The sequence below is a fragment of the Haliaeetus leucocephalus genome, unplaced genomic scaffold (genome assembly GCF_000737465.1).
Source record: "Haliaeetus leucocephalus isolate CR32 unplaced genomic scaffold, Haliaeetus_leucocephalus-4.0 Scaffold696, whole genome shotgun sequence".
In the NCBI taxonomy this organism is placed as follows: domain Eukaryota; kingdom Metazoa; phylum Chordata; class Aves; order Accipitriformes; family Accipitridae; genus Haliaeetus; species Haliaeetus leucocephalus.
The window spans coordinates 1,436,972-1,463,877 of NW_010973132.1; the positions used below are offsets into that span (position 1 = coordinate 1,436,972).

Genomic DNA, 26,906 nt, shown 5'->3' on the forward strand with positions numbered 1-26,906 from the left:
GCAATTGCTGTACTTAAACACATACATATGTACGGATGTATATACATACATATATATGTTTCCCAGCATCTTAGCATATACCCAAAGACCTTAACAAATTGAATTTGCATTTCATCATTTAAGAACTGCTCACCAAAAGAGAGCTCTGTGTGATCCCCATGGATGAGAAATCTATGCCCCCATGGGGAGAAAGAAAAAAAAAGTAAAAAAAGAAAGAAAAAAAAAATCAATTTTCTTCTGGATTTGAAAATATATAAAAAACATTTAATATGTATGGTGGCCAAGGACTAACCTCCACGGTCTCCTTCCTGAAAAGCCAGCCATGCAGAAAACTAAGGTGTTACTAGGCACAATAGCATGAGGCTGCTAAAAGCAAGCTTGAAAAAGTGAACTCAGAAAGCATTTCCCTATGGGACAGAGATTGAACCAAGACAAGACTGCTGACACCGGCAGGGGACACTGCTACACTAAGTAATAACTCAAATGTCAGACATGTGGGAGGATACCAAAGAGAGAAATGGTTTTAAAAAAGGGCAAGAGGAGACATGTTTTGCAATAAGGCAAAAAAAAGCTTTCAAGTATAACTGGAAAGGTTTTTTGGTTTGTTTTTTTTTTTTTTAAATGTGAACTTGCCATTTACCCCAATGAAGTTTCAAACTGAAAAGTTTGAGTTGTTAGTAAGAAAAATATCCACTTTATTTTTCACCAGTTTTTCTAACCCACATGAGAAGAGTAGAGCACCAGAGATTTAAAAAAAAAACAAAAAAAAAAGAAAAGAAGGCACCAGAATCATCAGAACTAAACACCAGGGAGAAAAAAAACATATATAGATATATATAAAATAATTTTAACATAAACATTTTTTGTTACATTAAAACTTCTAGAGTGTAAGGAGGCATTAAAACAAATTACAGTTATAAAACCTCAAGCTTTCACTAAAAAGTTAGTAACAACAACAATCTCTGATGATCTGATGGAAAATTTGTGCTTACTTTTTCTGTGTCAAGGTAGCCTCCATCCCAAAATACTGTTGTTTCTATCCTTGGTCTGATCCAAGCAGGATTCAGGCCCAGCTTGGGAGCCCCCCAGTGACATGACAACTGCCACCAGGGTGGCTGCACTAGGGACCTCTGGAGCAAACAGCCTCTGCCTTGACAGCTCTGACATAGGACTGTGACATACTTCTCATCTCTGTGGCTGAGGCTCAGGAGGGGACCTGTTTCACACATGCTCCCTCCCCACGTCTTACAGAGACACAGAGACTAGTGGTAAATTGCCATTAATCACACACAAGAGCAAACTGAGCCCAACCATATGGGGGACAGCCAGCATTTCTCTGGATTTCTAACATCCAGCAATTCCAGCCTCATGACACAGCCCATGTCTTGAACTTCTAATGGAGAACAGACACACAGTGCACTCATCCTTATTCTTCCCCTTGGGCATGTTTGGGAAGAGGAAGCAATTGTCGCCCCCAGCCAAACATACAATGCCAAACCACAGGCACCAGCACCTTCTGTCACTATTCCTAAAACTCCATTCCACATGCACTTTTCACTTTTTCCACAACACTGTTACTGGCTTCAGTTACTTCCTGAAATCCTAAAGGCACAATGCTAAACTCAGACCAAGATTAAGGACCATCCAAGTACTCTTCACTGATGCTAGAGTAGAGCCATGCTGTGTGTCCTTCCACTTATTTTCCCTCTACCTTCAGCCCACAAATGCCACCCCAGAAGATCCATCCCCCAAGCTGATGAGAGACAACATGCTGAAAAACTGCCAGCAGGAGCACCCAGAGCCACCCAAAACCCAGTAGGTCCACCCAGAGATGCAACATTGAAATAGATTTGTCTGTGTCAAGGCAGCTCTCTGGATTGTTTCTTCTAACACCCTCTGCCCGACTTCAAAATGCGATGGACAAGGTGTACCCTCTCTCCTCTCACACTTACCTCTCCTGTAACCAAATATTTTCCATCTGGAGAGAAAGCAAGTGCTGTAATTGTTTTCCTAAAACAGAGAAAAGGACACTGAGAAACTTTTCCAACATGTGATTTCATTTCAATACGTCATGACTGGGGAGTCAGTTGGGATGAACTGGAAAGAGGCTAAAAATCACACATAATAGCCTGACACAATGGTTTTCCTTTACCAGAGGTCTAACACTTGCCATGGGGATTCCATGCTGCCCAAGTCTCAAGCAGCATGCCTACAGCACCAGAAAAGCTCCAAAAGTTGAGGTTCATCCTTGTGCCTTTATTCCAGGACCATGTCCCAGTCCTGGCTTCAATAATAAGGTCATAGTTTTAGGTGGAGAAAAGAAAAAAGCCAGATACCATGGAGTTCTACTAAGATATCCTCCATGTCATGCCTATTAGCAGTTCCTCATGGGACCTCAATGTTTATGAGGTGGTACCTCATCAGCAATAACACCTCACGTCAGAAGGAGCTGGAGTCAAACTGGCAGGCAGCCTCTCCCCAAGGTAGCTCTCACTGTGGGGATTTAGCTTAGAGCAACAGCAGCTCCTGCACTTCACTCAAGCCATAAAAACCTTGAACTCACCTCCCACAAAAAGCAAGCCCAGCTTAAAATTTCACTCACCTGGAACTGTTTAGAATATGGTGTTGCTTATTTTTTCTAGGGTTGAACAGCACAACAACACACCTAGATGGAGGAAACAGAAGAACAAAAAGAGTTGACATAACCATGTATATAAAGAAAAACAAAGAGCTATCGTTGCTGGCAGAGCAGCAGCAAAAGCAGCCCCAAAAAGCTGTTTCATCCCCTCATCTCACAGACTGAGCTGGGGTTAACCAGAAATCACAAAGAAAAAGAGCAGCCCGGGGGGAATCACAAGTCTCTCCCGTATTGAGAAGTACCATGTGCTAGTACCATAAATAATGCCTTTCTAACATCTGGGAGCCCTGAGTCGCTGATTGCTCAAGCTGGACAGAAAGGTTAACCATGAAAGTTTGTGCAACGGCCCTAATGGATTATGTCCCCTGCCATAAAAGTGACCCTATGTACTGGGCACCAAACCAGCATGTCTACAACAGAGGAAGAAGGTCAGGAAGAAGGAAAGGGGATTTTTCAGAAAAGCTCTCGAGGGCAAAGAAGGGGAGGTAGGGAGGCTAAATTGCTGTGCCTGGTCATAACACTAGACAGGACAGAAACTGTTGAGTATAGCACAAGAAGTGGCTGGCCAGTTGAGAAGTGAGACATATGATGCCAAAAACTATTGACCCAAGGGACGTATCTGAATAAACAACTTGGTCCAGGGCCTAGCAGAAATCTCTCAGCAAGATGAACCACGAAAGCAAGCAGTAGTAAACTCCTGGTAAGGAATATAATCACCTCTACTGGGAGCAAAACAGTCGCTGACTGGGAGGGGAGGGAAGGAGAAGAGGCCCCACTTCCTGCTAATCTTGCCCACAGCACGTTGCCTTGGTGCCTCAGCTCACCACAACCAGCCTGGTTGTACCAGTCCCAGGTACTGGAGCCCTCCCCACTCTCCACAAACACCCTAAACACAATTTTTAAATACTCATGTAACAGCATTTGTCTCATAGCAGAGAGTAGTAGCAACGCATGGCCCTTACTGCCCCCTCCCAAAAGCGTAACTGTTAAGTGACTAAAGAGGTAGAACAGCAATTGCTCTGATGCCCTTGTGCTCTATCTCTCACTTCACCTCTAAAATAGAACCTGTGGTTTTCGCCTGTCCCTCTGCTAGTACGTGCTGCCAGAGCTTGGAGAGTCCTGGCTCCTCCTTCACCGCGGCACCAGGGGAGCACCACAGGATGCCCCTGCTCCACTGCTACCAGCCTTCGACACGCCGAGGGCTTCACTCACGTCACCACTGCGCTGGGGCTTGCCCGCAAGGGGTCCCAGGCTACAGATGTCCATCACGGGGAGAAACGCGCAGGGTAGAAGTAGGGGAGTTGGCCTGAAGCAGGCAAGCAGAAAGGCAAAAGCTGAGGCATCACAGAAACCTGTTGCAGCACCTCACCTACAGACCTCACCAACGTTTCAAGACAGGCGGTGCACGCTGATGCACAGGACTAAGCACACCTTGGCACCACGCTGCGTCCTTCCAGGCCACCCTCCATGTCCCCAGCAGCAGGCAGGGCTAGCAGTGCTGCAGACACAGCTCAGGGTTGACAGGGACCTGCGATGTCTCTGGCATCTCCTCGCCTAGCCCAGGCAGCTGCTCTTTCCCTTGGTCTGACCGGACTATGCTGCCAGAAGCAGTGTAAATTTTGAAATGGAAAAGAGAGCAGAAAGGAGGACAGACGAGCCAAGACCTTGAGCTCAGAGTCCTTGGCTGACGCTGTCATGCTCCATTAACATCACTAGCTTAAAGTGAACACCATCAGAGGGTACCAAAGCTTTAACCTCCAAAGCACCAACCATTCACAAGATAAGCTCCCCCCCACACTTTAGACTACTCTACTCCTCTCCTTCCATGCCATTCCACCTAGTCTTCTCCAGTCATACCCTGCCCTGAAGGCCAAGGCAATAAAGGCACCAAACTTTCTTGATAGTTAAGGCAGACAGCCATGGTTGGAGAGGTAATCTTGTGGAAGAGCAGGGAAAGTGTAAATAAGCAGTTTGTTCAGACCGGGATTGATCCTTCTGCGCTTTTTACCCTGGGGAACCAATCTGGAGAGTTTCAAGCCGAAGCTATGCTATATATTTCTGAGGGATTAGTGTAAAGAAGCAGGTGGTTTGTGATCCATTAACAAGTCAGAGGAGGTTAAGCCTCGCAAATCACAAGATATGAAATAGGAAGTTAGCAGATGTGAAAATCTATCTAATCCCAAGCCTCCGGCTAATCAGAAAAGCAAAGCAAAACCCCATTATGTGTAGTTGGATAGGGTTAATGGACCAAAATCCCGTGGAGTTATGACAGGGATGAACTGTGCTCAAAATAGGCTTCAAAAAACCAGAAAGAATAAAGTAAAGACATGAAATCCTGGCAAAGGCTTTCCTATGCAGCTCTTACATTTAAGTTTGTGTTTTATTGTGAGGAACTCTGCAGAAAAACAGGACTTCAGAGAAGTGAGCGCAGTCTAAAAAACACAGGAAAGATGCAAAATACAAACCATCGTCTTCAAACCAGGCAAGCAAACAAACCACTTCCTAGAATAGTATAGTGAACCACTAAGGTCCAGGGCTTTGCCATTATTAACTTACATGACAGAGCCTTTGGCCACTTACGATCACGAATTTTAGCTCAGTTGCACTCCAGAGCAGGCTGTCTGCTGGCAGGCTTCCTCCTCCTTGCCAGCCCTTGGCCAAGTCCACAGCCCACAGTGAAGGCAAGAGCCACTCGGCTCACACACCAAGGCAAATCAACAAACCGGTCCAAGACCCGCACAGCTACTAATGCCAGAGCAGCCATCACAAACATGGGCATTTTAACTTTGTCTTAAGACGACCCTATGCTCAATTCACTGAGTTAGACCCATAATTAATGAAGTCTATCTGGAGGGCAGGGAGGGCAGAATAAATCACAGTGTCTCCTTACTGGTCAGCAAGCATTGATTTCATTGCTTCATAGACTCAATGAAACAAGATTGTATGTTGTTCCATTGAGTTGTAAGCTAATAACTAACATAACTTGGTAATTGGTTATGACCTCCTATGCCAATAAAGTCATTTAACCAGGATAAACCAGTCTTCTAAAGTTGCTTTCTTAAACTAGCTGCTTCTCAACAAAAGCTACCCCACTACTATGCTACCCCATGCTAATTTTCCACCATCACTCTCCTGTGTACCATACACAAGGGCAATGAAGACCCCAGCCAACTCCAAGGACACCTTATTCAGCCAGATGGCAGGCCACAAACTGCCAATCTTACAGTATCACAGATACTGTTCTGGGAGTCGGGAGCACCCAACTTTGAAAACTGGCTTCCTCTCAAAATGCTTGGGAAGGTTTCTAGTCCATTCCATCCTAGAGAGCACATATCGACAAGCAGAAGTTAACCATTTATAGCACTTCAATCTCTTCTGAGTGTTCAGGGTGGCCTCAGTTGCCTGCTCAGACACTCACAGCTCAGCTCAGTGTGGCCCCAGAGCAGCTCCTCCACCCCATGCAGCCAGCAAGTCGTTCTCCAGCAGAACCTGCAGCGGTTCCCCAAACGAGGTAGCTCAAAGACCATTAGTACTCTAGGCATGCTCTGTTTTAGCAAAGGAAATTGGTCTAGCAAAATAAAGGGAATGGAGACACTGAATGGTCAGATCACTGACCCACCTACTCCACACTGCCTCCAAGTCCAGTAAGGCTACCAAGCCCTCAGGGTACTCAAAGTATCTACTCCTTTCCATTTATGCTGGCTTTAATCTCACAGCAGTTAAAATAATAATTACCATGGAAAATTAATTGTATACAAAAGCATACACCCATCTATCCATCCTCCACCTTTGTCTGCTCCTTTATAAGACTGCATTCAGTATGCTACACCCAGAGGGATGGAAAGGACACAAGTGAAGACAGCACATCTTTCTGTTCCTAGCTTCCAACTGTGGATGTAAACCAAGCAAAGTACTTCAAACCTGCCCTTCTATAATGGTCACATCACCTCTTCCACCTGCCCCACCCCTTTTCCAAATTGAAGCTTTCAAAACAAATTCAAGTTCTCAAGACACGTTTGTCTGAAGAGACCTTTTTAAATGCTAGTGCCAACACACAAACTGAGACTAGCTCCAAAAGCACCTCACATGGGACCTACAGAGAGAAACACCGACCCTGGCACGCACTAGCTGTTTAGAAGGTCAACATTGTTAGCACCCTTGTTTCAGCACAAACCCCACCTCCTCTGCAGCTGTGGGCATGGCTTGACGACTACAGCACCTTTTTAATCCACAAGTATATTCTGATTTCCAAGACGTTTATAGAAACTATTCACTGCTGTATGAAGTACTGCTGTACAAACCATTTATCAGCCAGCTGAGATCAAGTGTCCTGTTTGTTTGCACGCTGGTTCCTGCAGAGGCTGTTGGCAATGGCATACCTATTTAAAGGTATTATTTCTAGGTCTATGATGCCACTCTACAACATTTAAGTATACCTTCCTGATGCAAGCAGGTTTTAAAAACAACTTGGCTGTGGAATCTCTCCCAGTTCTCCTTCTTGTGGGACATTCAGGTAATCTCAAATGCAAGAGAAGGACAGAATCAGCTCTCACAGTGATGTCAAACGTTTTTGCAGACAACCTGAGCTCTCTCCATCACGGAGCCCATTTGGGTCAGCCAACAAGAAAGTGGTGAAAGGTTCCTTGCAGAGCTTTCCAAACCTCCATGAAGGCACAGCCCTATCTTATACATGCACAACTATGCACCATATATGCAGATAAAAAGCTGGTGGTGTTTCAAAGGGGAGAGGAAGGGGGGGGAGAAGGGAGTGTCAGCAGTTTCCATTGGCTCCAGCAAGAGGAAAAAAAACAAAATATAAAAAAGAAGCAATTTCCCTAAGCTAAATATAGGAGCAGGAATGGAGAGGAATCGGACGTCAGTATCACATTTACCCGAAGTATCTGACTCACTAAGTCAGCAGCAGTGGATCACTCCATGCAGCTCCCCCCACCTTTACTTCTGTCTTTTCTCCTACTGGCTTCACTCCTGCTCTTCTCAAAAACCTAGTTCCTGGGCATTTTACTCTTCTCATTGTCCTCTTGTTTCCCCACACATCCCTCTAGTCTCAGCTGCCTTCCCCCAGCTACCTCCTTCTTCACCTTTCTTCAGTAAGCTAATAAAAAACAGATTTGTGCAGAAGTCAGTTTTCCTCTTTCCTTCTTCTGCAGGCCACACTCCCCTCCAGAGAGCCTGGGAAAATTAAAAGCCCGTGATAGCATTCTTTTCCAAGTTATCCATCAACTCAGTGTTGCCCTATCTTGTGGGACATGTGACAGGAGGCAGAGTTCATGGGTCAAGTCCTGCTTGGGTCAAGTCCTCCTCTCCTAAATGCATGCAGCCTATGCCATAAAGAGGATGCTGTATGGAGGAAAGAAAACTCCATTAAGACATCAAAACAAATGTTGGCTTTCTTTTTTCCCCCACAATATATTCCTTTCATGCTGCTGCAAGAGTAAATGAAAAGGGCAAACAGTCCCATCCCTTCAAAATCGGTCCATTTCTCAACTTCTGGCTCATACTCTGCTCTCTTCCCCCCACCCAAAGCTATTCAAATGAGAGCACAATAGCTTCCTACGCACTAAATGCATGAAAAAGAAAAAAGACATTGATAAGAACAAAATCTTTTTTACACTGCACTGGTTGCCAAGGGAAGCTTGATCAGAGTGAAGCAGTGTCTACAAAAGCTGGTGTTAATTTTCTCTGTGGCAACTCTTCCTGCCAAAAAGCTTCTTTAAATCATAGCCAGTACTGGGAGTGGGTTAACAGCGATGAGAGAGGATGTGCATGCTGACTATGTAACTGAATAGGTATTTTCATGCAAGCTATATTAATTAAATGCATGCTGAGAAGAAAGATGTGTCTGTTGAGAGGTTAAGACTTGGGTGTTCCTGCCTGAGCAGAAAAGCCTTTGGAGCTCCCTGCACCATACCATGACCAAGAAGACTTGAAGGGTGGGAGTCAGAGATGGAGCTAAATTCATGCTTCAGAAACCAGCACAGGCTAATGAAAATCTGCAAATGCTGAACAAGAAACCCACTGTGAAAAAGAAAGAGATTGATACATTTAGAGTGCCGCTAGGCTAACAGAGAAGGAATTTTTGATTGCCAACCAGGGATGTGTTTGTTCTGTTTAAAAGGCTGGGTGGCACCCCAAACCTGCAGGAGTGGGAGCTCAAACACACCACAGAACAGGCTCTGCTCCGAAAATCCACAAGAAGAATGGCCACACCAGGCCAAACTAAAGTCCAACATCTTGCCTCCAGAAGCCCAGGCCTAGGGAAGAACAGGGCAGATTTTAGAGATATTTGTCCAGGCTCTTCTTCCAGCCTCCAGAAATTTGACGTTCAGAGATATCTTAAGCCAGTGGGCACCCACGCACAAGAAGAGGGAGAACAGCACAGTAAATTGAGTTTATAAGAAGGCAGAGCAGAACTGACAAGAAGGATTTGTAGGGATAATCCCCAAAGGGACAATGGCACCCTCTGCTCCCCCCACCATTTCAGCCTATTGAATTCACATCACCCATTGCACTGGCTGATAGGGCAGACGTGTCCAGCACAAGGGAACATGAGATGAAGGAGCCAAATACCCTCTCTGTCTCTGTCTCTACCCAGTGTCATTTGCTTTGCATAACCACAGGATAGTGCTCCTATTACTTTCCTCGGCTGAGGTAGGGTAATACCAGCAACAGCTCCCTTCTCATTCAACTTTCAATGGACTGAGACAGAAGAGCAAACCATGCAAGAGAACAAATACTACATCCCCAAATATGAGAACCTCAAAATGCCCCCACACACACACCCCTAAAAAAACCCACCAAGTGTCTATGTGATCTGATGACATCCAGAAAAACAGACAACTGCTATCCCCCACCACCTGGCAAGGATGCTGCCATCCTCATGATCTTTTGCTGCCAGTGTGGTTTGTGGCTGCCTACATGTTCAAGCTCTGCTGTAGGTGAGGGGACGGGGCCCAAGAAGCAGCTTCGCAGCTCCTGCCCTTATCAGGGCCTTATCAGGGCCAACACAAACTCCTGCCGTGCACGGCCGACAGCTTCCACCAGCAGCTCTCAAGAGCCCCTTTACACCTGCCAGACTCTAAAACAACCAGCCATGTATCCAACCTCAAGCTGCAGATGGCAGAGAACAGATGCACAGATCTGAAAACACACACAAAACACTTTAAAAAGACTTTAAAAAACCCCCCACATAAATGGATTAAAAGATCCAATAAGAAGCAGAGATTGTGACTGTACACCAACCAGTCCCAGCCTCTCTTGCATACACATAAACACCACTGAGGTTTCAGCTTTACCAGGAACAGAGGAGAAACTCTGCAGGAGTCTTCCTGCCCACCTCCTACCAGAGCAAGGGAACTGCCTGCCCACAAGGACTGGCTGCAGTGATTTCTAGCAGGTCCAGCCGATCTTACTGCAACTCATCCTCGCTGCTCTGGAACTACCACACATGGAAAACTCCATCTTAGCACACAAACCTCCAATGCTAGGTTATTTCAAGGTCTCTTTTTAAAGGACCAGAGCAGAAGAGGGAAGAAGAGGAGTTTTAAAGTCGGCAACCCTTCTGACACTGGGCAAACATAAGGCAGAGTGATGATTCAGGAAAACAAACTCAGACTCCACGCTTCGCACGAAATGGATGCAGGGACAAAAGACAGCCAGGGTCCTGTCACCCGCAGGGAAAGTTGTGCGCAACTCCACAGCAGCCACGCTGGAGCCAGAGACGCAGCAGTAGTGCCCTCAGGAGAGCCATGGCTTTTCACAGAGCTGCACAATAAGGAGGCACCTTTTCTGGGAGGCAAGGAGCTAAGCCAGACAGAGATTGTGAAAGACTTGGGCAAGAAGAGCATGTGGGGAAAGCAGAGGGGAGAAACAGGCTCAGAGGAAAACCATGGAATTTAAACCAGCGTACCAACTGGGAATCATTACAGTTGCAAGGAAGATGAAAATGATTCCAGTTAATTGTTATGGCTCACGGCTGCCTAGTCACCAGTGATTCAGCAGGAACTTCACCTTCAAAACATCCTGATTCCCCCTGACACTCCAGAGCCAGGAAAGGAAAAAAAACTAATGGATGAGAAACTAGGGATAAAACCCTGCCCCAGCAGAACTGGGGACAGGCTATCTCCCCTGCCTTGCAGAATATCTCGTCTCTTCTCCAGCCTGCAGCTAAAGTAGGTGGAACAGTGAAGCCTCGCAAAGCAGCACCTGTGCATACACACAGTGAATTGCCTGTCAGCTTGCATGTCTGACAAGCTTCAAAGGACATAAGGCACTAATGACAAATGCATGTGCACACACATATATATGTGCATAGGTATATATTCACACACATGCAGGCTCATGGCTGACTATAACACACACACATATACATAGAGTCCACATTCCTCCCTCCAAAACCACTCACTTCCCCAGGGGCAGGGAAGCAATGCCACCAATACACCTACATGAAGCATTAAATCAACTGGGCTAGGAGTAGGAGTTGCAGGGACGCGTTTTATTTCAGCACTCTTGGCAAACGCCCACTGAACTGTTGCAAATGAGCACCAGCCCTGGGGGCTAGAGCAATGGGCAACTGATGATAGGAAGGCTGGAGGAATAAAAGGATCACTGAGACAGTTCATGACAAGAAAATGCACTGATCAGTCAGACAGGAGAGACTGAGAAGCAGTAGAAAATGGAGCCTTGAGCAGAACTTGGCTGGTCCCAGGTACGACCAAGAGAGATGAAACAAACAGCCAGAACACAGCTGAAAACCTGAAGAGCTTTGCACAAGGCAGGGAATGCAACTTTTTCCAGGATGGATGCTACAGAATCACTGCATGCTGTGTTAATTATTGAGAAAGAACTTGTCTCCATATGCTGAGGTCTCCTCCCAAAGTTATGGCTGTCACGGGCAAAACAACAAGTGGAAGAGAACAACTCTCCATCCTGACAGACCAGCCAAGACACCTGCTTTGGGGATCTCTTGCTCCCCAGTTGTGCTCCACCCCTCCACTTGCTCTCAAGAGCCAGTCCCTCTTCCATCAGCATCTGGCTGACAGCCCCAGATTTGCCATTCTCAGCAACAGGCTGTAAGCTTCGTACTGAGTCTGAAAGGCCTCAGGCTTCCTGGGCTTGCTCGCTCTGAACTTTTCTTGACCTGCCTGTAGCTCTGTTTTACTTGGTTGAGCTGTGACAGCAATTTCTCTAACTGACCAGGTGTCTATGGCTAATTTGTTTTGCCTCTGTTTATCTTTGTGTGCTACAACCATAGTTTTATATAAATAACAGTAACAAGCAGTTATTTTGTGTAGACTGAGATATTTACAACTAACACAACGATGTAGTGGAGAGAAATGCAGGCATGGTATGATAGCAGAGGCCTTGAGAAGTGGAGATGCAGGGATGCAGCGTAAAGGAGATGCAGAGGAGAACAGGCATGGGATGATAAGAGATGAGGCACATGCTTGGCAGAGGAGACCCCACAGCTGTGAGCAACTCACCCATGGTCCATTAAAGAAATACTGACCTGGGGCTGAACAAAACAGGTTTTAGGGGTAACAAAGAAAACAAAGAAATAACATCCAACATGCATGAAAGACACCATACATAGTGAATTCAGAAGCATCGTGGAGCTGCAGACCAACTAAGAAAGAGAAAGGTGTGAAAATGTGTTAGCAAACATAAAAAATGACCCAGGTGGACCCTGGAGTGAGGAAGAATCCAGCAACATCTATATCATACTCCTCCCGGTGAAGGACTACAAAGGCTGAAGATTTACAGTGCTACCCTCCAACAACTGAATTTAAGATCCAGAGGAGCAACACAAGGGTGAGCATAACACCAGGAAAAATTAATAGAAACAAAGAAATGTGTTACAGCTTTAGTTGCATTATCACAATTACTGAGACTTTTTCTATACAGAAGCATTCAAATGCACTATTATTCTTTCTTTTTCTGTAATAATTAGTGGTAAAATGATTCTTTGAGTGTTAAGCATTCAGTTATACTAACAATAAATTCTTGCCTTTTTTTATTTGTACACACACGCAGCCCGCATATATAAGGTGTGCTTCCTCTTTGCCCATAAACAACACTGAGCGTAACAAAGCCCAAGGGGAGTGCCTCAGGCACTGCAAACACAGATCTAGGGGAAGACGAAGCAATGAAAGACAAGTTGAAGAAAAAAAAAGAAAAGAGATTTTAAAACCCCAGGCAAATAGCAGTTCAGAGGGAAAGGCAAAAAAGATAAAGAGAAGCAAAGTTTACAATAAAATTCCTGCAGAATAATCAAATCTGCCATCAAGCGCTGAGCAAATTCAGCTCTCCAGCCCAAGAGTATAATGAGAGAAGATGGGAGCTGTCTCTGAAGGCATCCTCCTAGGAGCAAGCAGCTCCCTGCGGGGATTCACAGACCCAGCCAGGCTTACACGGGAACATCTGGCTCTACACTTCAGGTCTGCACCGACTTCTCTGCAAGAGCAGTTCCCACCACACCACAAAGCCTCAAAAGCTGAGTTGTCTTCCTTTAAAATCAAGTCCCAAAGGAAAAATATATCCCGCTTGCAAACAATTGGCCAACACCTCCACTTCCAACAGCAAGCGCAGCCAGAGTATTCCCTCATTGTGCCTGAGCAGCTCGGGAGCAGGGAGAAAAATCTATACATCAAACCAATCATCTGGGCCAGACGAACATGACAGCTCATGGCAGATGCCTCAGGGCTTTAATTGTTTTACCATGAGCAAGCAGTGTACTCGATATTAAAGTGACATCCATCAAAGGACCAAAACAAGAAGTAATACAATTTAACTCTTTCCCTGTTCTTACCTAATTAACCTTTCGAAAGAAGTAGACTGAGGCAGGTCTGTCTCCCAGCCCCCTCCTCACCACCATCTCCCTTCAGAGGATGGCCACGCAGAGGGTAAGGAAGGCGCTGGGAAGGCCCCTCCAGTGCCCATCGACCCGGTGTTGATCTCTCCTGCATTCCAGAGCAGATGGCAAAAGCCCCCACTGCGGCAGAGAAACTAGAGCAGCTTTTCCCCTTGAATGCTTCAGTAAGCATAATCCTTGCCGTATCTCTGTAAGAGTGTCAGAGAAAAAAAAAAACAACCAAACCTGCTTCTTCGAAAGCATGGAGTTAAGGAATCACCCACTCAAATGGTCAGTTGTTTTCGGCTCCTCTAGGCACAGGCAAAGCTCACAGCTGCCTCAGGCAGCAGGGCAGCAGGCTACCAGGGCCAGCAAAAGGGCAAAAAGCCTCCTGCCAACCCTGCTTGTTCAGAGCCCTACAAGGTCAGGCTGGCAGATGCTGAAAGAAGGGGCAGGGGGAAACCTGCTTCTCCCCACAGCGGCTGTCGGTGCCACAACCTACGAGAAGCCTGCTGCGGCTCCTGGGCCCACGTGTCCAGAGCTCTTGCTGGCTCCCTGCCCCAGTCCCACCACTCCTCAGAGCAGGAACAGCTCAGACGTTGCCACATTGGCAAAATTCATTTCTGCCTATGTTATCTTTTTAGAAGCCTTGTGACAGCTCTGGCTCTAATGGAAGATGAATATTTACCGCTGCTTTGCCTGTATCTCAGCATAATATAGAGCATTTTAAATGCACCAAAATTTTTCTTCAGAGTAGCTAATGAGCATCAGTTGTCAGGAGACCTGAAAAGACAGCGTTCGTGGAAGGAGAAGCAATCATGATAAAACTCAGTTTTGCTTTCTCATATATCTACATCTCTTGTCAGAGAAACGTGGCCAGGTTAGAGTCCAAGACTAAGAGGCCTTAGGTCAGCATTGCAAAAGTGTAGCAACTGACACCGAAGGCAAGGAAGCGGCCGGTGTCAGCTCTGGCGATCCTTGACTGCCAGCCAAAAGAACCAGGTTCAGGTGCACAACAGGGTGGTGCATGTGTGCACGCATTGCACGGCACGGCTTCCAGCACTAGCCTAGCGGGGAGGGCTAAGTCCTACATCTGGTTCCTAGGCAATAGTCAGGGTACGTCTGGGCATGCTTACAATAAACAAAATACACCGCTCCTTGGCACTTCTTAGCTGTCCTAACATGATGCTCTTTCACCTTTAACTTGTTGCCTTTCTGACACCAAATGAAACCCAAGACCATCTACAGTGCTAGATCTTCCAGGAAGAGGAAAATGGCTGGCTCCCTGTTCTTAACACCTAGTGATGGGATATGTCCTTTGGACTGCATGTACTTCTTTTAAGTTAAACTCTACGATTTGTGTCAAGGTTGCCAGGAGACACGGTGCCTGTTTTGAGATTCTTAGAAAGGGTGGAGCTCAGCTGAGGCGGCTGGTATCTCATTTTCATCCCAGACTTTGCTATTCAGTTCCCATTCCCCCCCTCCCCGCTCTTATGCAAGCTGAGGACTTGGCTCACAAGCAAGTCGTGTTGCCGCACCAAGGCACTGGTTGCTAGGAGGTAAACTGCTGGAGAGATACAGAGCAGGTAGAGGAGAGAGCACGTTGCTACCTGCAGGTACACAGGTTTTCGGGCACTCCTGCTCTGTGCCATCCCCCTCCTTTCTCAGGCAATGGGCAAACCCCAGGGGCGTGCAGAGCTTCAAGCTGAGAAAAGGCCTATATGTTCCAAAATGGCCAAGGCAGCGTGAGCTTTGCAACCACTCTTCTTCCCTATTTCATTAGCATGCAATAGCTTTCCAAATCTGTCAAAGCTTCCCACTTGCAGAGCTCTACCAGAGTGTTTAGCTCTGTTATTAAATAAAGTAGACATGCTTATTCTCTCGCTTCAATTTCTTTGCGCATAAACTGCAAGTGACCCTCACCATGGGACTGGTTTGGGGTTTTTTTTTTCCTTTTTTTTTTTTTTTAAATAGTGACTTCCCTTTAGTTCACATGCTGGTTAATGAGATCAAAGCACAAAGCAACAGACTAACCATCTACATGGGATTATTTCTAGCTTGCCTCCCCCCAATTTAAAAATCAAATCGGTACAATTGGCACAGGGAATGATTGAGGACAGTCAGCATTTCTCTTAATAAGGCAGGTTATACTCAGATATGACCAATATAATCATTAAAACAGCAACTGCTGTAGGTATTCTGACAGGCATGATAACACTCTCCCATTGAGAGAACTGGAATATTTGCCCTGGAACTAAGATGGAAGGAGTAACAAGCATGCACTATATAGCTCTCCTTAATATGGTTTGTCAGGCAACCCAAACAGCAGCAAACTCCCAGGACTCCTTCAAGAAGCCCTACCTTTCCCTGCTCGCAGCCTCAGGAATCCAGCACAGGGAAGCTTCAAGAGAAGTTAAGTGCTTTTTCTTTGTCACGAGAATTTTCATTGCAGCCTTGCAAAGATAAAAGCATTCCCATTTCCCTGCTCGCGCTTTCTTTATCACTAACATTTTTGGCAACAGCAAGAATCCACACTCACATAACCTTTCTTGAGGGCTCAGCTAACACTTCTGGACCCCCAACACACACACTGCACAGGCAGTGCCTGGACCTGCCACACCAGTTGTGTGAGGCAGTGTGGGACTGAAGCTATGGAACTAGACCTGCCCTACCCACACTACTAAACTATTTACGGCTCGCTCACAGCACCGTAGCATCACACAGGGAAAGAAATCCATTCTCCAGGATTTCCATCACTGGAGGTGAGAGCACATTCATGCTGCCTGCATGCATGCTGCAGGCAAGGAGCCTTCTTTGGCCCAGAATAAGGGTCCTGCAATTTATTCTTACACTAAAAACCATCCCCAACTTCATTGTCAGTTGCTTATAGTTAACACAATTGTGTGCCACGCTGTGGTACTGAAGGGTCAGAGTTCAAAGGTATATAGTACAGGAGAGGAGAGGGGTAGAGCAAGAAAAGCTTTTACTTATTTCTTTGAAGTAATCAAACAAATTTCATGTAGAAACGCTCTGATGTTCAAAAAAAAAAAAAAAAGCAAAATGCACAACTGAAGAGATCCCTATGCAACCTCCATCCAATTTCTTTCTACAAAACCATTCTGAGAGCATCTCTTTCCACTACCGCCCCATTCTGCTCTCCTCTCTCTGTCAAGAACTGGGCTTGCTCAGTGCTGGCAACAGGTACAAAGGAGGACACAGAGGCAGTGGAGTTGGCAGCATCTGGTGTTCTTTACCTTAATCACGTCCTTAACTTTCTGTGCATATACCTACCACAATGTCACCCGAGCTCATGTCCCACACGTGGAACCAGCTGTGGGATGTTCAGCCGGAGCAGCGCACTACAGAGGCTCTTAAGAAGCAGCACAACTTGTCTTTGTGGACTCTACCACCTTGAGGGCTAGCTAGTTTGTGATGTTGGGAGAAGAGCATCCAAACTAGCAAGAGTAAGGATTGCTGTACAAGACAGCACTTTTTAAGTCATCTTTTTTTTAAGTCATCTGTTTAATACCCAGCACCTATTATCTAAAGCTCCATAAGGGAGAAAATAGAAAACTGTTACACTTATTTTTAGAAAAAGGTGCAAGCTGGGAGAAGCAAAGTGATTTTCTCTACCATCCAGTCCCGTGGCAGACCAAAAATAGAGAAGAAAAACTCAGTTCTTCATGCCCTACAATACATTGCCTCTTCCACATGGCTGGCTTTTTTCAGAAAAGTCTTCCTGTCCTTCAGGTAAAATCTCACTATCATCCCAAATACAGAACAACATACTTATGATGAGACCCCACCTGGAATACTGGGGTCCAGCTCTGGAGCCCTCAGCACAGAAAAGACAAGGACCTGTTGGACAGGTCTAGAGGAGGGCCACAAAAATGATCAGAGGGGTGGAACACCTCTCCTGTGAGGACAGGCTGAGAGAGTTGGGGTTGTTCAGCCTGGAGAAGAGAAGGCTCCAGGGAGACCTTATTGCAGCCTTTCAATACTTTAAGGGGGCTTATAAGAAAGATAGGGACAAACCTTTTAGTAGGGCCTGTAGCAAAAGGACAAGGGATAACGGTTTTAAACTAAAAGAGGGTAGATTTAGACTAGATATAAGGAAGAAACTTTTCACGATGAGGGTGGGGAAACACTGGAACAGGACTCCCAGAGAGGTGGTAGATGCCCCATCCCTGGAAACATTCAAGGTCAGGTTGGATGGGGCTCTGAACAACCTAATCTAGTTGAAGATGTCCCTCCTCATTCCAGGGGGTGTTGGACTAGATGACCTTTAAAGGTCCCTTCCAACCCAAACTATTCTACGAGTCTATGATTTTCCTGTCCCCAACCCTGTAATTTTGAGGGGGAGGAGGGGGGAAGGAGGAGAGTTACCAGCTCACCTCTGAACTGAACCCAGTTTTCCGCTCAACTCAAAGTGAGGTTGCCCGCATCCCAAGGAGATGTTCTCAGGCAATTTGTTCTGGGGAAAGGCACCTGCTCCCACTCGTGCACTCCCTCTCTCCAAAGAATTCCTGGTGAACAAATTCGTGAAATGTTTCCCAAAATGTTTCATTGCAATTGGACCACTCCTTTGGAAAATTCTCAATTTAATCTAAATGTCAAAAACCATCTGGCAACCTAAACAGGTCAAGGCTTCCTGTTGTGGCTTTTAGGGGTTTGTTTAGGGTTGTTTGGGGGGTTTTTTTGTTTGTTTTTTAAACAGCAGCAAACTCTGCTACCAAGGGTCACCAGACTTCAGCTTCAATTCATCCCTGAGCCTAGAGAGCAGGTACTGCCTGTCACCACGGTGGGTCCTCCCACTGGAAAGGCTGCAAGGAAGCACAGAGGGTTGCTGTAACGACACCAGGATGCAGCAGCATGCTCCTACGCTGAGCACAGCTGCAGAGTCCAGCCCTTTCCAGGTGCCTGACATAAAGGAAGAAGCATGGAAAAAATGTGCTTTAAAGCACAGAAGCATGGATGAGCACAGGCTCACCCCAGATAGGATGGGGTGTACAAAGGAAGCACTTTGGGAGAAAGGGCTCATATCACGTGGCTTCTGTAGAAAGACGGGATAAACGGGCACGTTGGTACCTGGTGGCTTGAGGAAGGATGCCATATCAGACCTACTGCTGATGACAGATCCTCAAAGAGTAACTGTGGGACAAAGCATCACATTTCATCTCTATTTCTCCCGAGGCGGTTGCAACCAGCTACAGAACAGCAACCCACCCCCTTGTAACACGAAGGCTGGATTGACGTATGGCACTCTGGAGAAGCAACCAGAAGCTCTATGTACATCAAAGCAGCAGCTCTATATACAGCGAGACGGCAGCTTGTTTTAAAGGGAGCTGGCAACACCAAACATCAGCACTGCCCTGACTAGTTTTTCAATATCAAGTGCGACACAAGGTGCAATGTCACACAGGGTCTGAAGCCAAGCGTCCCACAAGATTCCGGCTGTCCACAAGAGCTTCAACCTACTCCACTCCTGATGAAGATGGCATTAACCACCTCCCCAGCCAGCGGCTGAGCTCTCAGAGCCAAAGACTCATGCTCCCAACACCTTCCCTCCAGCAGTCTGACAGCACCCCAATGCTGCAGTCTTCGGTGCATGCCGCACAGACAGCAGCACTTTTGGCAGAGACTTGACACAGTCTCCCTCTCGTTTAGTAAGCAGCTTTTCTGCCCGGCTATTTTGAGGTTTTGTCCTATTTTTCTCCCTCTCTGCTGGGCAGCAAGTTTGCTGCAGGTCTGGAGCTTCACAGCTATCTCATTATTTAAGATTCTACCAAATGCTACATCCTCAGTTGTTTGTCACAGGTAAAGATTTTAAATTAATTAGATGTGACAACAAAAGCACATACATACACACACGCCTGGGGGCTGGCTGATGGAAACTTGTGGTGGGTTGACCCTGGCTGGATGCCAGGTGCCCACCAAAGCCATTCTATCACTCCCTCTGCCACATCAGCTGGACAGGGGACAGAAAATACAACAAAGGGCTCATGGGTCGAGATAAGGACAGGAGAGATCAACTCAACCAATTACCATCACAGGCAAAACAGACTTAACTTGGGGAAAATTAACTTACTTTATTGCAGATCAACCAGGGAAGGGTAATGAGAAATAAAACCAAATCTCAAAACACCTTCCCTCCACCCCTCCCTTCTTCCTATGCACAGCTTCACTCCTGCATTCTCTACCTACTCCCCCCAGCAGCACAGGGGGATGGGGAATGGGGTTTACGGTCAGTTCATCACACGTTGTCTCTGCCACTTCATCCTCTTCAGGGGCAGGACTCATCACACTCTCTCCCTGCTCCAGTGTGCGGTCCCTCCCACGGGAGACAGTCCTCCATGAACTTCTCCAACATGGGTCCTTCCCACAGGCTGCAGTTCTTCACGAACTTCTCCAGCATGTGTCCCTTCCATGGGCTGCGGTCCTTCAGGAGCACACTGCTCCAGCGTGGGTCCCCCGCAGGGTCACAAGTCCTGCCAGAAAACCTGCTCTGTGGGCTCCTCTCTCCACAGATCTGCAGGTTCTGCCAGGAGCTTGCTCCAGCACGGGCTTCCCACGGGGTCACAGCCTCCTTCGGGCACCCACCTGCTCTGGCGTGAGGTCCTCCACGGGCTGCAGGTGGAGATCTGCTCCACCATGGACCTCCACGGGCTGCAGGGGGACAGCCTGCCTCACCATGGTCTTCACCACAGGCTGCAGGGAAATCTTTGCTCCAACGCCTGGAGCACCTCCTCCCCCTCCTCCTTCACTGACCTGGGGGTCTGCAGGGTTGTTTCTCTCACATCTCACTCCTCTCTCTGGCTGAATTTTCTGTGCTGCAGCAACTTTTTCCTCCTTCTTAAATCTGTTCTCCCAGAGGCACTACCACTGTCACTGATGGGCTTGGCCTTGGGCAGTGGCAAGTCCATCTTGGAGCGGGTTGGCATTGGCTCTGTTGGACCTAGGGGAAGCTTCCAGCAGCTTCTCACAGAAGAGCCACCCGCCTGCTACCAAAATCTTGCCACACAAACCCAATACAAAACTGCCTGGAAGTTGATTTGACAGGCTTGACTCCATTCTGCTAAGGACTTAAACCAGGGGAATTTGCCTGCAGCTCTAGGTGATCGCTAGTACTGCTTCGTTTGCTTCTTCATCTCCTCTTCTGCCAAACCAAGTGAGACGGCTCAACTGGATCAATACACAACCGTTCAACAAACAACTCTACTTTTCAGGTGCAGTTTTATTAGAGACATGGACTCAATGTGGAAGAGTCTCCAGCACTCACAAAAAGGGAGACCAAGCAAAAACCAATGTAGAAATTATTGCCTAGCTGTACAGGCATGTGGAAACAGCCCAGACAACTAAGACTGTGCCTACTCCATTAGGCAGGGTCTTTTCTGTCTGAAGTGCAATGATGGGGATTCAGGCGTGGACCCAGCTGCTACCTACATGGGAAGAGGGCAATTGCTCCAGGACTGTATGATTGTTACCTGTTAATCTCACAGGCCAACAGCAAGAGAGAAGGGGTGAGGCCATAGCCCCCTTCAATCCACCTCTGCAAATTAAAATATCAAAGTTACCATTCTTTGGCCTGAGAATAAAGCACTGTTGCAAAGGGGATCTCCATTCTCTTGTCCCAAGCACAAAGAGTTTGCTCACTTGCCAGAAACTAAGACTGGATTGGCCTTCCTCAGCACACCTTCCCTGCCTAATCTACATTAATAAACGCAAGGAGTGAAAGATAGTATTTTACACTTCAGGTCTTCATGCCTCAGTGCAGATATGCTCCTTTCCCTCCGTGGGTATTTAAGAGGGACATTTAAGAGTTAAACAAAGCATCCCTGCTTCTTTCTGAGAGATCTGCTATTGCTGGGGAAGGAAAAAGGAGGGAACAGTTTGGGTACTTTTCATCATCTTTTTGGACACCTTCAGGACACTGAAACCTGGTGTTGCTCCCTCTTGGCACAGCAAAATTTGTTTGGTTTAGTTTGATTGCAATGGCCCAACTCAAACCCAGCTGCAGTCACAGCCCTTCAATTCAAATTGTGTTTAACAATCTCAATGAAGGGGACCTTCTTACCTTCCTCTCTGGGTCCACCACTACAATTGTGCCACCTGGAAAATCTCCCCAGATAGCATGTACAAGCACAGTAGCCTCATGCAAGAAATGCATTAACAACAGTCCAGATTCCTGGGAGACAGGGAGGGGAAGAGGTCTAACCCTTGAAAGGCAACTGTCCCATTTTAAAGAGGACTAAGCAAGCTGTCACTGGTGTGGCCAAAGATGCTGAAATTTGCTTTGAACCATAGATGAGAACTTCTATTCATTTTACAGTATGTTTCCACAGTCTTTACAACAACGCAGGATTCTCCTTTAGAAAAGAACATACAAAGGCGGCCCAGAAACTCTCCTTCAGAAGCTTGAATAAAGTAAAACTGAAGGAGCCAGCACAAGCAGAACTGGATTTATCTACTGGCAGCCCAGCAGTTCAAGTATTTCAATGTTCCTCTACCCATTTAAGCTGCATTTGGGATACAATCCAATAGCATTAATGCTAGGGAAAAATTAGTGAAGAACTGTACTTGCACAGAGCAGTAGGGCTTTGCACAAACTGCACATGTACCAAAAGGCACACTGGGTCTGTAAAGAAGTGGACTCCTTCTTGTGTACCTACAGCTTTCTAAAGGCAACCACCACTGTGGCATCCAAAGTGATCAATTAGTTAAGAAAAATATGCTCTGAAATAAGGTAGGAACACTTGTCATCTTACAAATTGGGATTTCATTGTCCATGTAGCCACCAATTCTAACCTGGCCACAATGGTCATAAGTCTTGAAATTATCTCAGTTCAGAACAGCATTTTGCCTCGTTCAACGGCAGTCATCTACTAGATCTGCCTCTCACAATTCATTCCTTTACCCCACTGATCAAAACCTTCCACTTTAAAGAGGAAAGAAAGAACAAGGCAACATCATGCCTGGTAAAGTTATGCCATGTTTATCCTAAATGTTATTCTTCCGTTGTGGGTTATATGCAGCTTAAGGTAAAAGGAAATTGTTCTAAGCTGATAATTTATTATGTTGTCCAGTCATCTATCTATATAATGATGGAAAATAATGATTAAAACTTTCCAAGAGACTCCACATGTGGATGGGCAGGAAACCACTTAGCCTTACAGCCTATCTACTAGAACTGGAAAGAAGTATTTGGGAGCAAACCAACAACCACTTCTGGAAAAGAAAAATCCTCATTCTTTCAGCCTCCAGTGGGATTTACCACTCAGTTATGTGAGACAGCTCCACACGTGCTGAGCAGACTCCTGGCTGGATTAAAACAGATTCACTCATTTCCCACTGTGCTCCTCCCCTTCCTCCCTTTGCTGGTCACTGCCCTGTCAGTGCAGGACCTCACACTGGATCCGTGGACAGGGTGCCAGGAGGGGCATGAATCAGAAGGGCTGACAGAGTTAAGAGGCTTCCACTCAATACTGCAAACCAGCCAAGGACAAGGGGTGGAACAGGGGGAGACAGTGAAACAAGAAGAGGCGACTGTGGCTCGATCCTGCTGCAGTGCAGGTTGGCACACAAGAGGCTGCTGCACTTATGTCCAATATGCATGGCACAGTAGCAGTAAAATAAAATTTGACCCAGACAGCTGTGCAGTTTTCTGATTTTGAACACATCATACCATTATTCACTTCTGAGCATTAGTTGTCCTACCTCAAAAAAACCTCGAGGTGATAAAGCTGAAGCAAGAACATGTCTAAGTCTTCAAGAAGATCTTGAGGCAAAAAGCAGCAGGAGAAAAGACTTAATATCTTCATCTTAACTTTGATCGTATAACTCCTTCTGTTACTGTCCCTCCCTTCCCATCTACAAACAAGGGTGATTCATTCTGAAATGGTACAGAATATGGGGGCATCCAAATCATTGGTTCAGCAGATGTACTGCGCACACACAGAGCTAGCCAGGGGACTGTGTCTGTGCTGGCTACATTAATTTCTGAGAGAAACCCAAAGAAACTCATTTCACTATGTCTCAGAGAAGATTCACTATATTAAACCCATGTCTGCCTTCAGCAGGAGTTGCTGTATGTAAAGAGCTAAGCTAGAGAGCTGAAGATGGGGGGAAGAATATGCAAGCTGAGGCCGATCAACTCATTACATATGCTATGTATCAAATACCAATTTCCGCAGGAAGGGACACTAATGTGAAAAAACCCTGACTTCTATCAGAATGGCTGGGAATTGATGAGCAGAGCTAGAGAGAGGCTTAAGGTGACCAGAACATAAGAGAATAGCATTTAAAAGACATCACACACACTGAACAGCACAAAGCCTTACTTTCTGGCTCCTATGGAGGAAAAAGCACAGGCTGCTCCCCCAAGCAGGCATGTGCCTCACATGAAGACAAGGTTCCCAACCAGCTATCATGACCAACTGAGAGCAAAGGAAAGAAGAATGAAGAGGAGGAAAATAAATCAGTCAGTCATACCAACCTACAAGGCTTAAAAAACAACAGCAAACACAACCCCAAAACCAGATAAGCTGACTCAGGCTATCTGAGCAGCTGGTCTAGAATTTAAAATCGATAGACGTTTCCCCCCCACTTTTTATTTTTCCTTTTTTAATGCTAGTCATCCTCAGAGGATTTTTTTAGCTTTGTTTCCCTTCTTGTTTCTAGGAAACAGAACCTCAACTAGCTACTGAAAAAAAAAAAAAAAGAGAGAGAAAAAAAACCACAATGAGAGAAGAGCAGGGAACAAGCAAAGGAGGAAAAAAAAACACCTGAAAGAAAAGGAGGACATAGCACCAGTCCTGCCACAAGAAGTAAAAAATTCAGTACATTTCTGTTTCCCCCCCACTCCTCACACAAGACCAACTTTGTTACTCACTGCATAACCCTAACAGCAACTTTGCTTTATTTCACTTGCCAGCATAAGAGCAGGCAAGTGCAGGCAGCAGATGTAAGACCTTCAGAGAGGATGTAATTTTCTCTCCTATGTTGTCTTATCTCCCAAGACAACACCCTTATAAGAAAGTAGTGGCCTAGAATATCTGCAGCACTCAGTGCCTCTAGCCTTTATGACAGCACATGAAAAAAAAAGCCTCCTATAACACAAGCATCCCACCAAAACAATACCAGGGTCAGCACAGCTGCTATCACACACTGCCAGAGCGAAAGCCTCATTAGGATCAAAGAAGAGAAAGGATAAAAGGTTCAAAAGCCAGTGAGAAGGAAGGAAAATAATAACGTAACCCTCAGCTCTTTGGCACCACTGTGGAGTTGGAATGAACTCGGGTTGCATTAGGAACTGCTTCTTTCAGGAGATTCAGAAACTTCTCAGGAAATCCAGAAACCCCAGGAAAGAGAAAATACAGAAAATTACTTTAGGCAAACCAGAGACCAGAGTTAAGATTCTGCTCAAAGAATGCCAAAGCTTCTCATGCACAAGTTCTCATTCACATATGCATTCATATGCCTGGTGTGGATGAAGTCAGGGTGCCTGGGGCAACTGTTTTGATCTTAACCAAATGAATCTAGGTATGTTGAAAGTGTTCTTAGGAAAATATAGAGTTGTTACACAAATTCAGCTTTTAGGGGTAGGACAGACTGGAGGAGCAAAGCATCTGCACGTCAGGATTGCAAAGCCTCAGTAGATGAGCCAAGGGCTGAGGAAATCACTGGAGTACCTGGAGCACACCTAAAGATGTCCAAGTTGCATGGACAGGTCATGAAGCAACTGTGCATGAGCCATACCCAGTCTGCTACATCAGCCTCATGTAAGAAGCTTGGGTGTCCAGTATATTCAAATAGAAACAAAAATAAACAAAATAACATCAATGTACCAGAAATGCCAGGATTCTTGCAAATCAAGAGAAATTCACTGGAAATGAGAATGGAGGAAAAAAAACCAAACAAAACCCAACAACAACAAACTGAACTTGCATCAACTTAGTAAGGTCTGTACCAGTACCCCTTCTCATGTTTTGACTCCTTAACTAACATTAGTTTTGTTAGAGATTGTCTTGACTACAGCAAATCACAACAGCATCACGAAACAGGCCAGCTGTGGCACAACAGCAGCAAGCCATTAAACTGTTACAACACACACCTGGTATATTCCATAGGTTTCCTGTCCAGGCCACGAGATGCTACCACCAACAAGTAAGAACAGGAACTCCCCTGTAAAGCCCTAAGGAACCACATAACCTTTTAATTACCCAAAAGAATCCCCAGGTGTCCTCATGCTTGATTAAATCAATGTTAGGCATGCACAAGCTCATCAGAGGACATTGCTAGTAACAAAACTAATCTATCTTTAGCTATGCAAGATCCCAAAACATCTGTTTACTACTCTTGTTTTCTCTCTCTCCTTGCCCTCTTCAAGTGTGAACATATTCAGTGTCAGAAAAGATGCAGAGGAAGAGGCAACACACACTGGAATATATTTGCCTGGCTCCAGAGAGTTCAAGCATAATGGATGCAGTCAAGTGCAGATGTGGATCTCAAATTGCCTGCAGTTTAACAGACTGCCCACTGACAGAAAAAAAGAGGCAATGGGCAGAAATTAAAACACAGGAAATTCCATTTGAACACAAATGAAAAAGAAAAGAAAAAAACCCAAACACTCCACTTTTGTTTTGTTTTGTTACTGTGAGAGTAGTCAAACACTGGAACATGCTGCCCAGAGAGGCTGTGGAGTCTCCATCTTTGGAGATATTCAAAAGCTGCCTGGCCATGGTCCTGGGCAACCGGCTCTAGGTGACCTTGCTTGAGCATGGGGGTTGGTCTAGGTGATCTCAAGAGGTTCCTCCCAACCACAACGATTCTGTGATTCTGTGAACTAGGATATCACCAGGATGGGCAAAAATTTCTAGCCAGTTTTACTGACCCCATCTCTCATTTTGGCCACAAATGCAGAATCGTTAAGCGTTGCTAGCCTGTTTCTTGTACACTTGCAAATGTCACCTACAATTGTTGTGAAAGTTCCCTTCTTCTAATTCCAGCTTTCATGTCTTAAGAGATGTCCTTCATGTCTTGGAGATACTGCCCTTCCTCTTCTCCTTTAGCTTGCTGACCAGCAGAATAAACTAGGTGAGAGGAAGAGCCAACCTCATATGGACTTCTGCAACCCAGCCACTTGGAGTATCCCCACATAGTGCTCATTAGTCAGTGAAGGCTTTTCCTGAAGAGTCACTCTTCTGTCTTCCCAATCTATTCCCACTACAGTATCATCTTTTCATCTAAGTCATACATATATCTCATCTCAACAGCCACACTTCCACTAGCAGGGTATAATGTTTTTCCTCCCCAGCTTTTCAAAATACCATCTGTTATGAGACTTCTACCTGCCTCTTTCACAGTCCCTTCAAAAATTTTCAGGGGCTTCATTCTTTCAGACAA

The 26,906-nt window shown here is 45.8% G+C and overlaps 1 protein-coding gene across 2 annotated transcripts in view; it reads right to left on the bottom strand.

Annotated features, from left to right (window-relative positions):
* MAPKBP1 (mitogen-activated protein kinase binding protein 1) overlaps window positions 1-26,906 on the bottom strand; it is a 102,111-nt gene that overhangs the window by 44,562 nt on the left and 30,643 nt on the right. For both annotated transcript variants that reach the window (XM_010580058.1, XM_010580057.1), the window contains exons 3-4: window positions 2,603-2,665; window positions 1,953-2,010 (exon numbers count right to left, since the gene is read on the bottom strand). In XM_010580058.1, coding sequence (XP_010578360.1) covers window positions 1,953-2,010; window positions 2,603-2,665 — 121 coding nt within the window. The remainder of the gene's footprint in view (window positions 1-1,952; window positions 2,011-2,602; window positions 2,666-26,906) is intronic.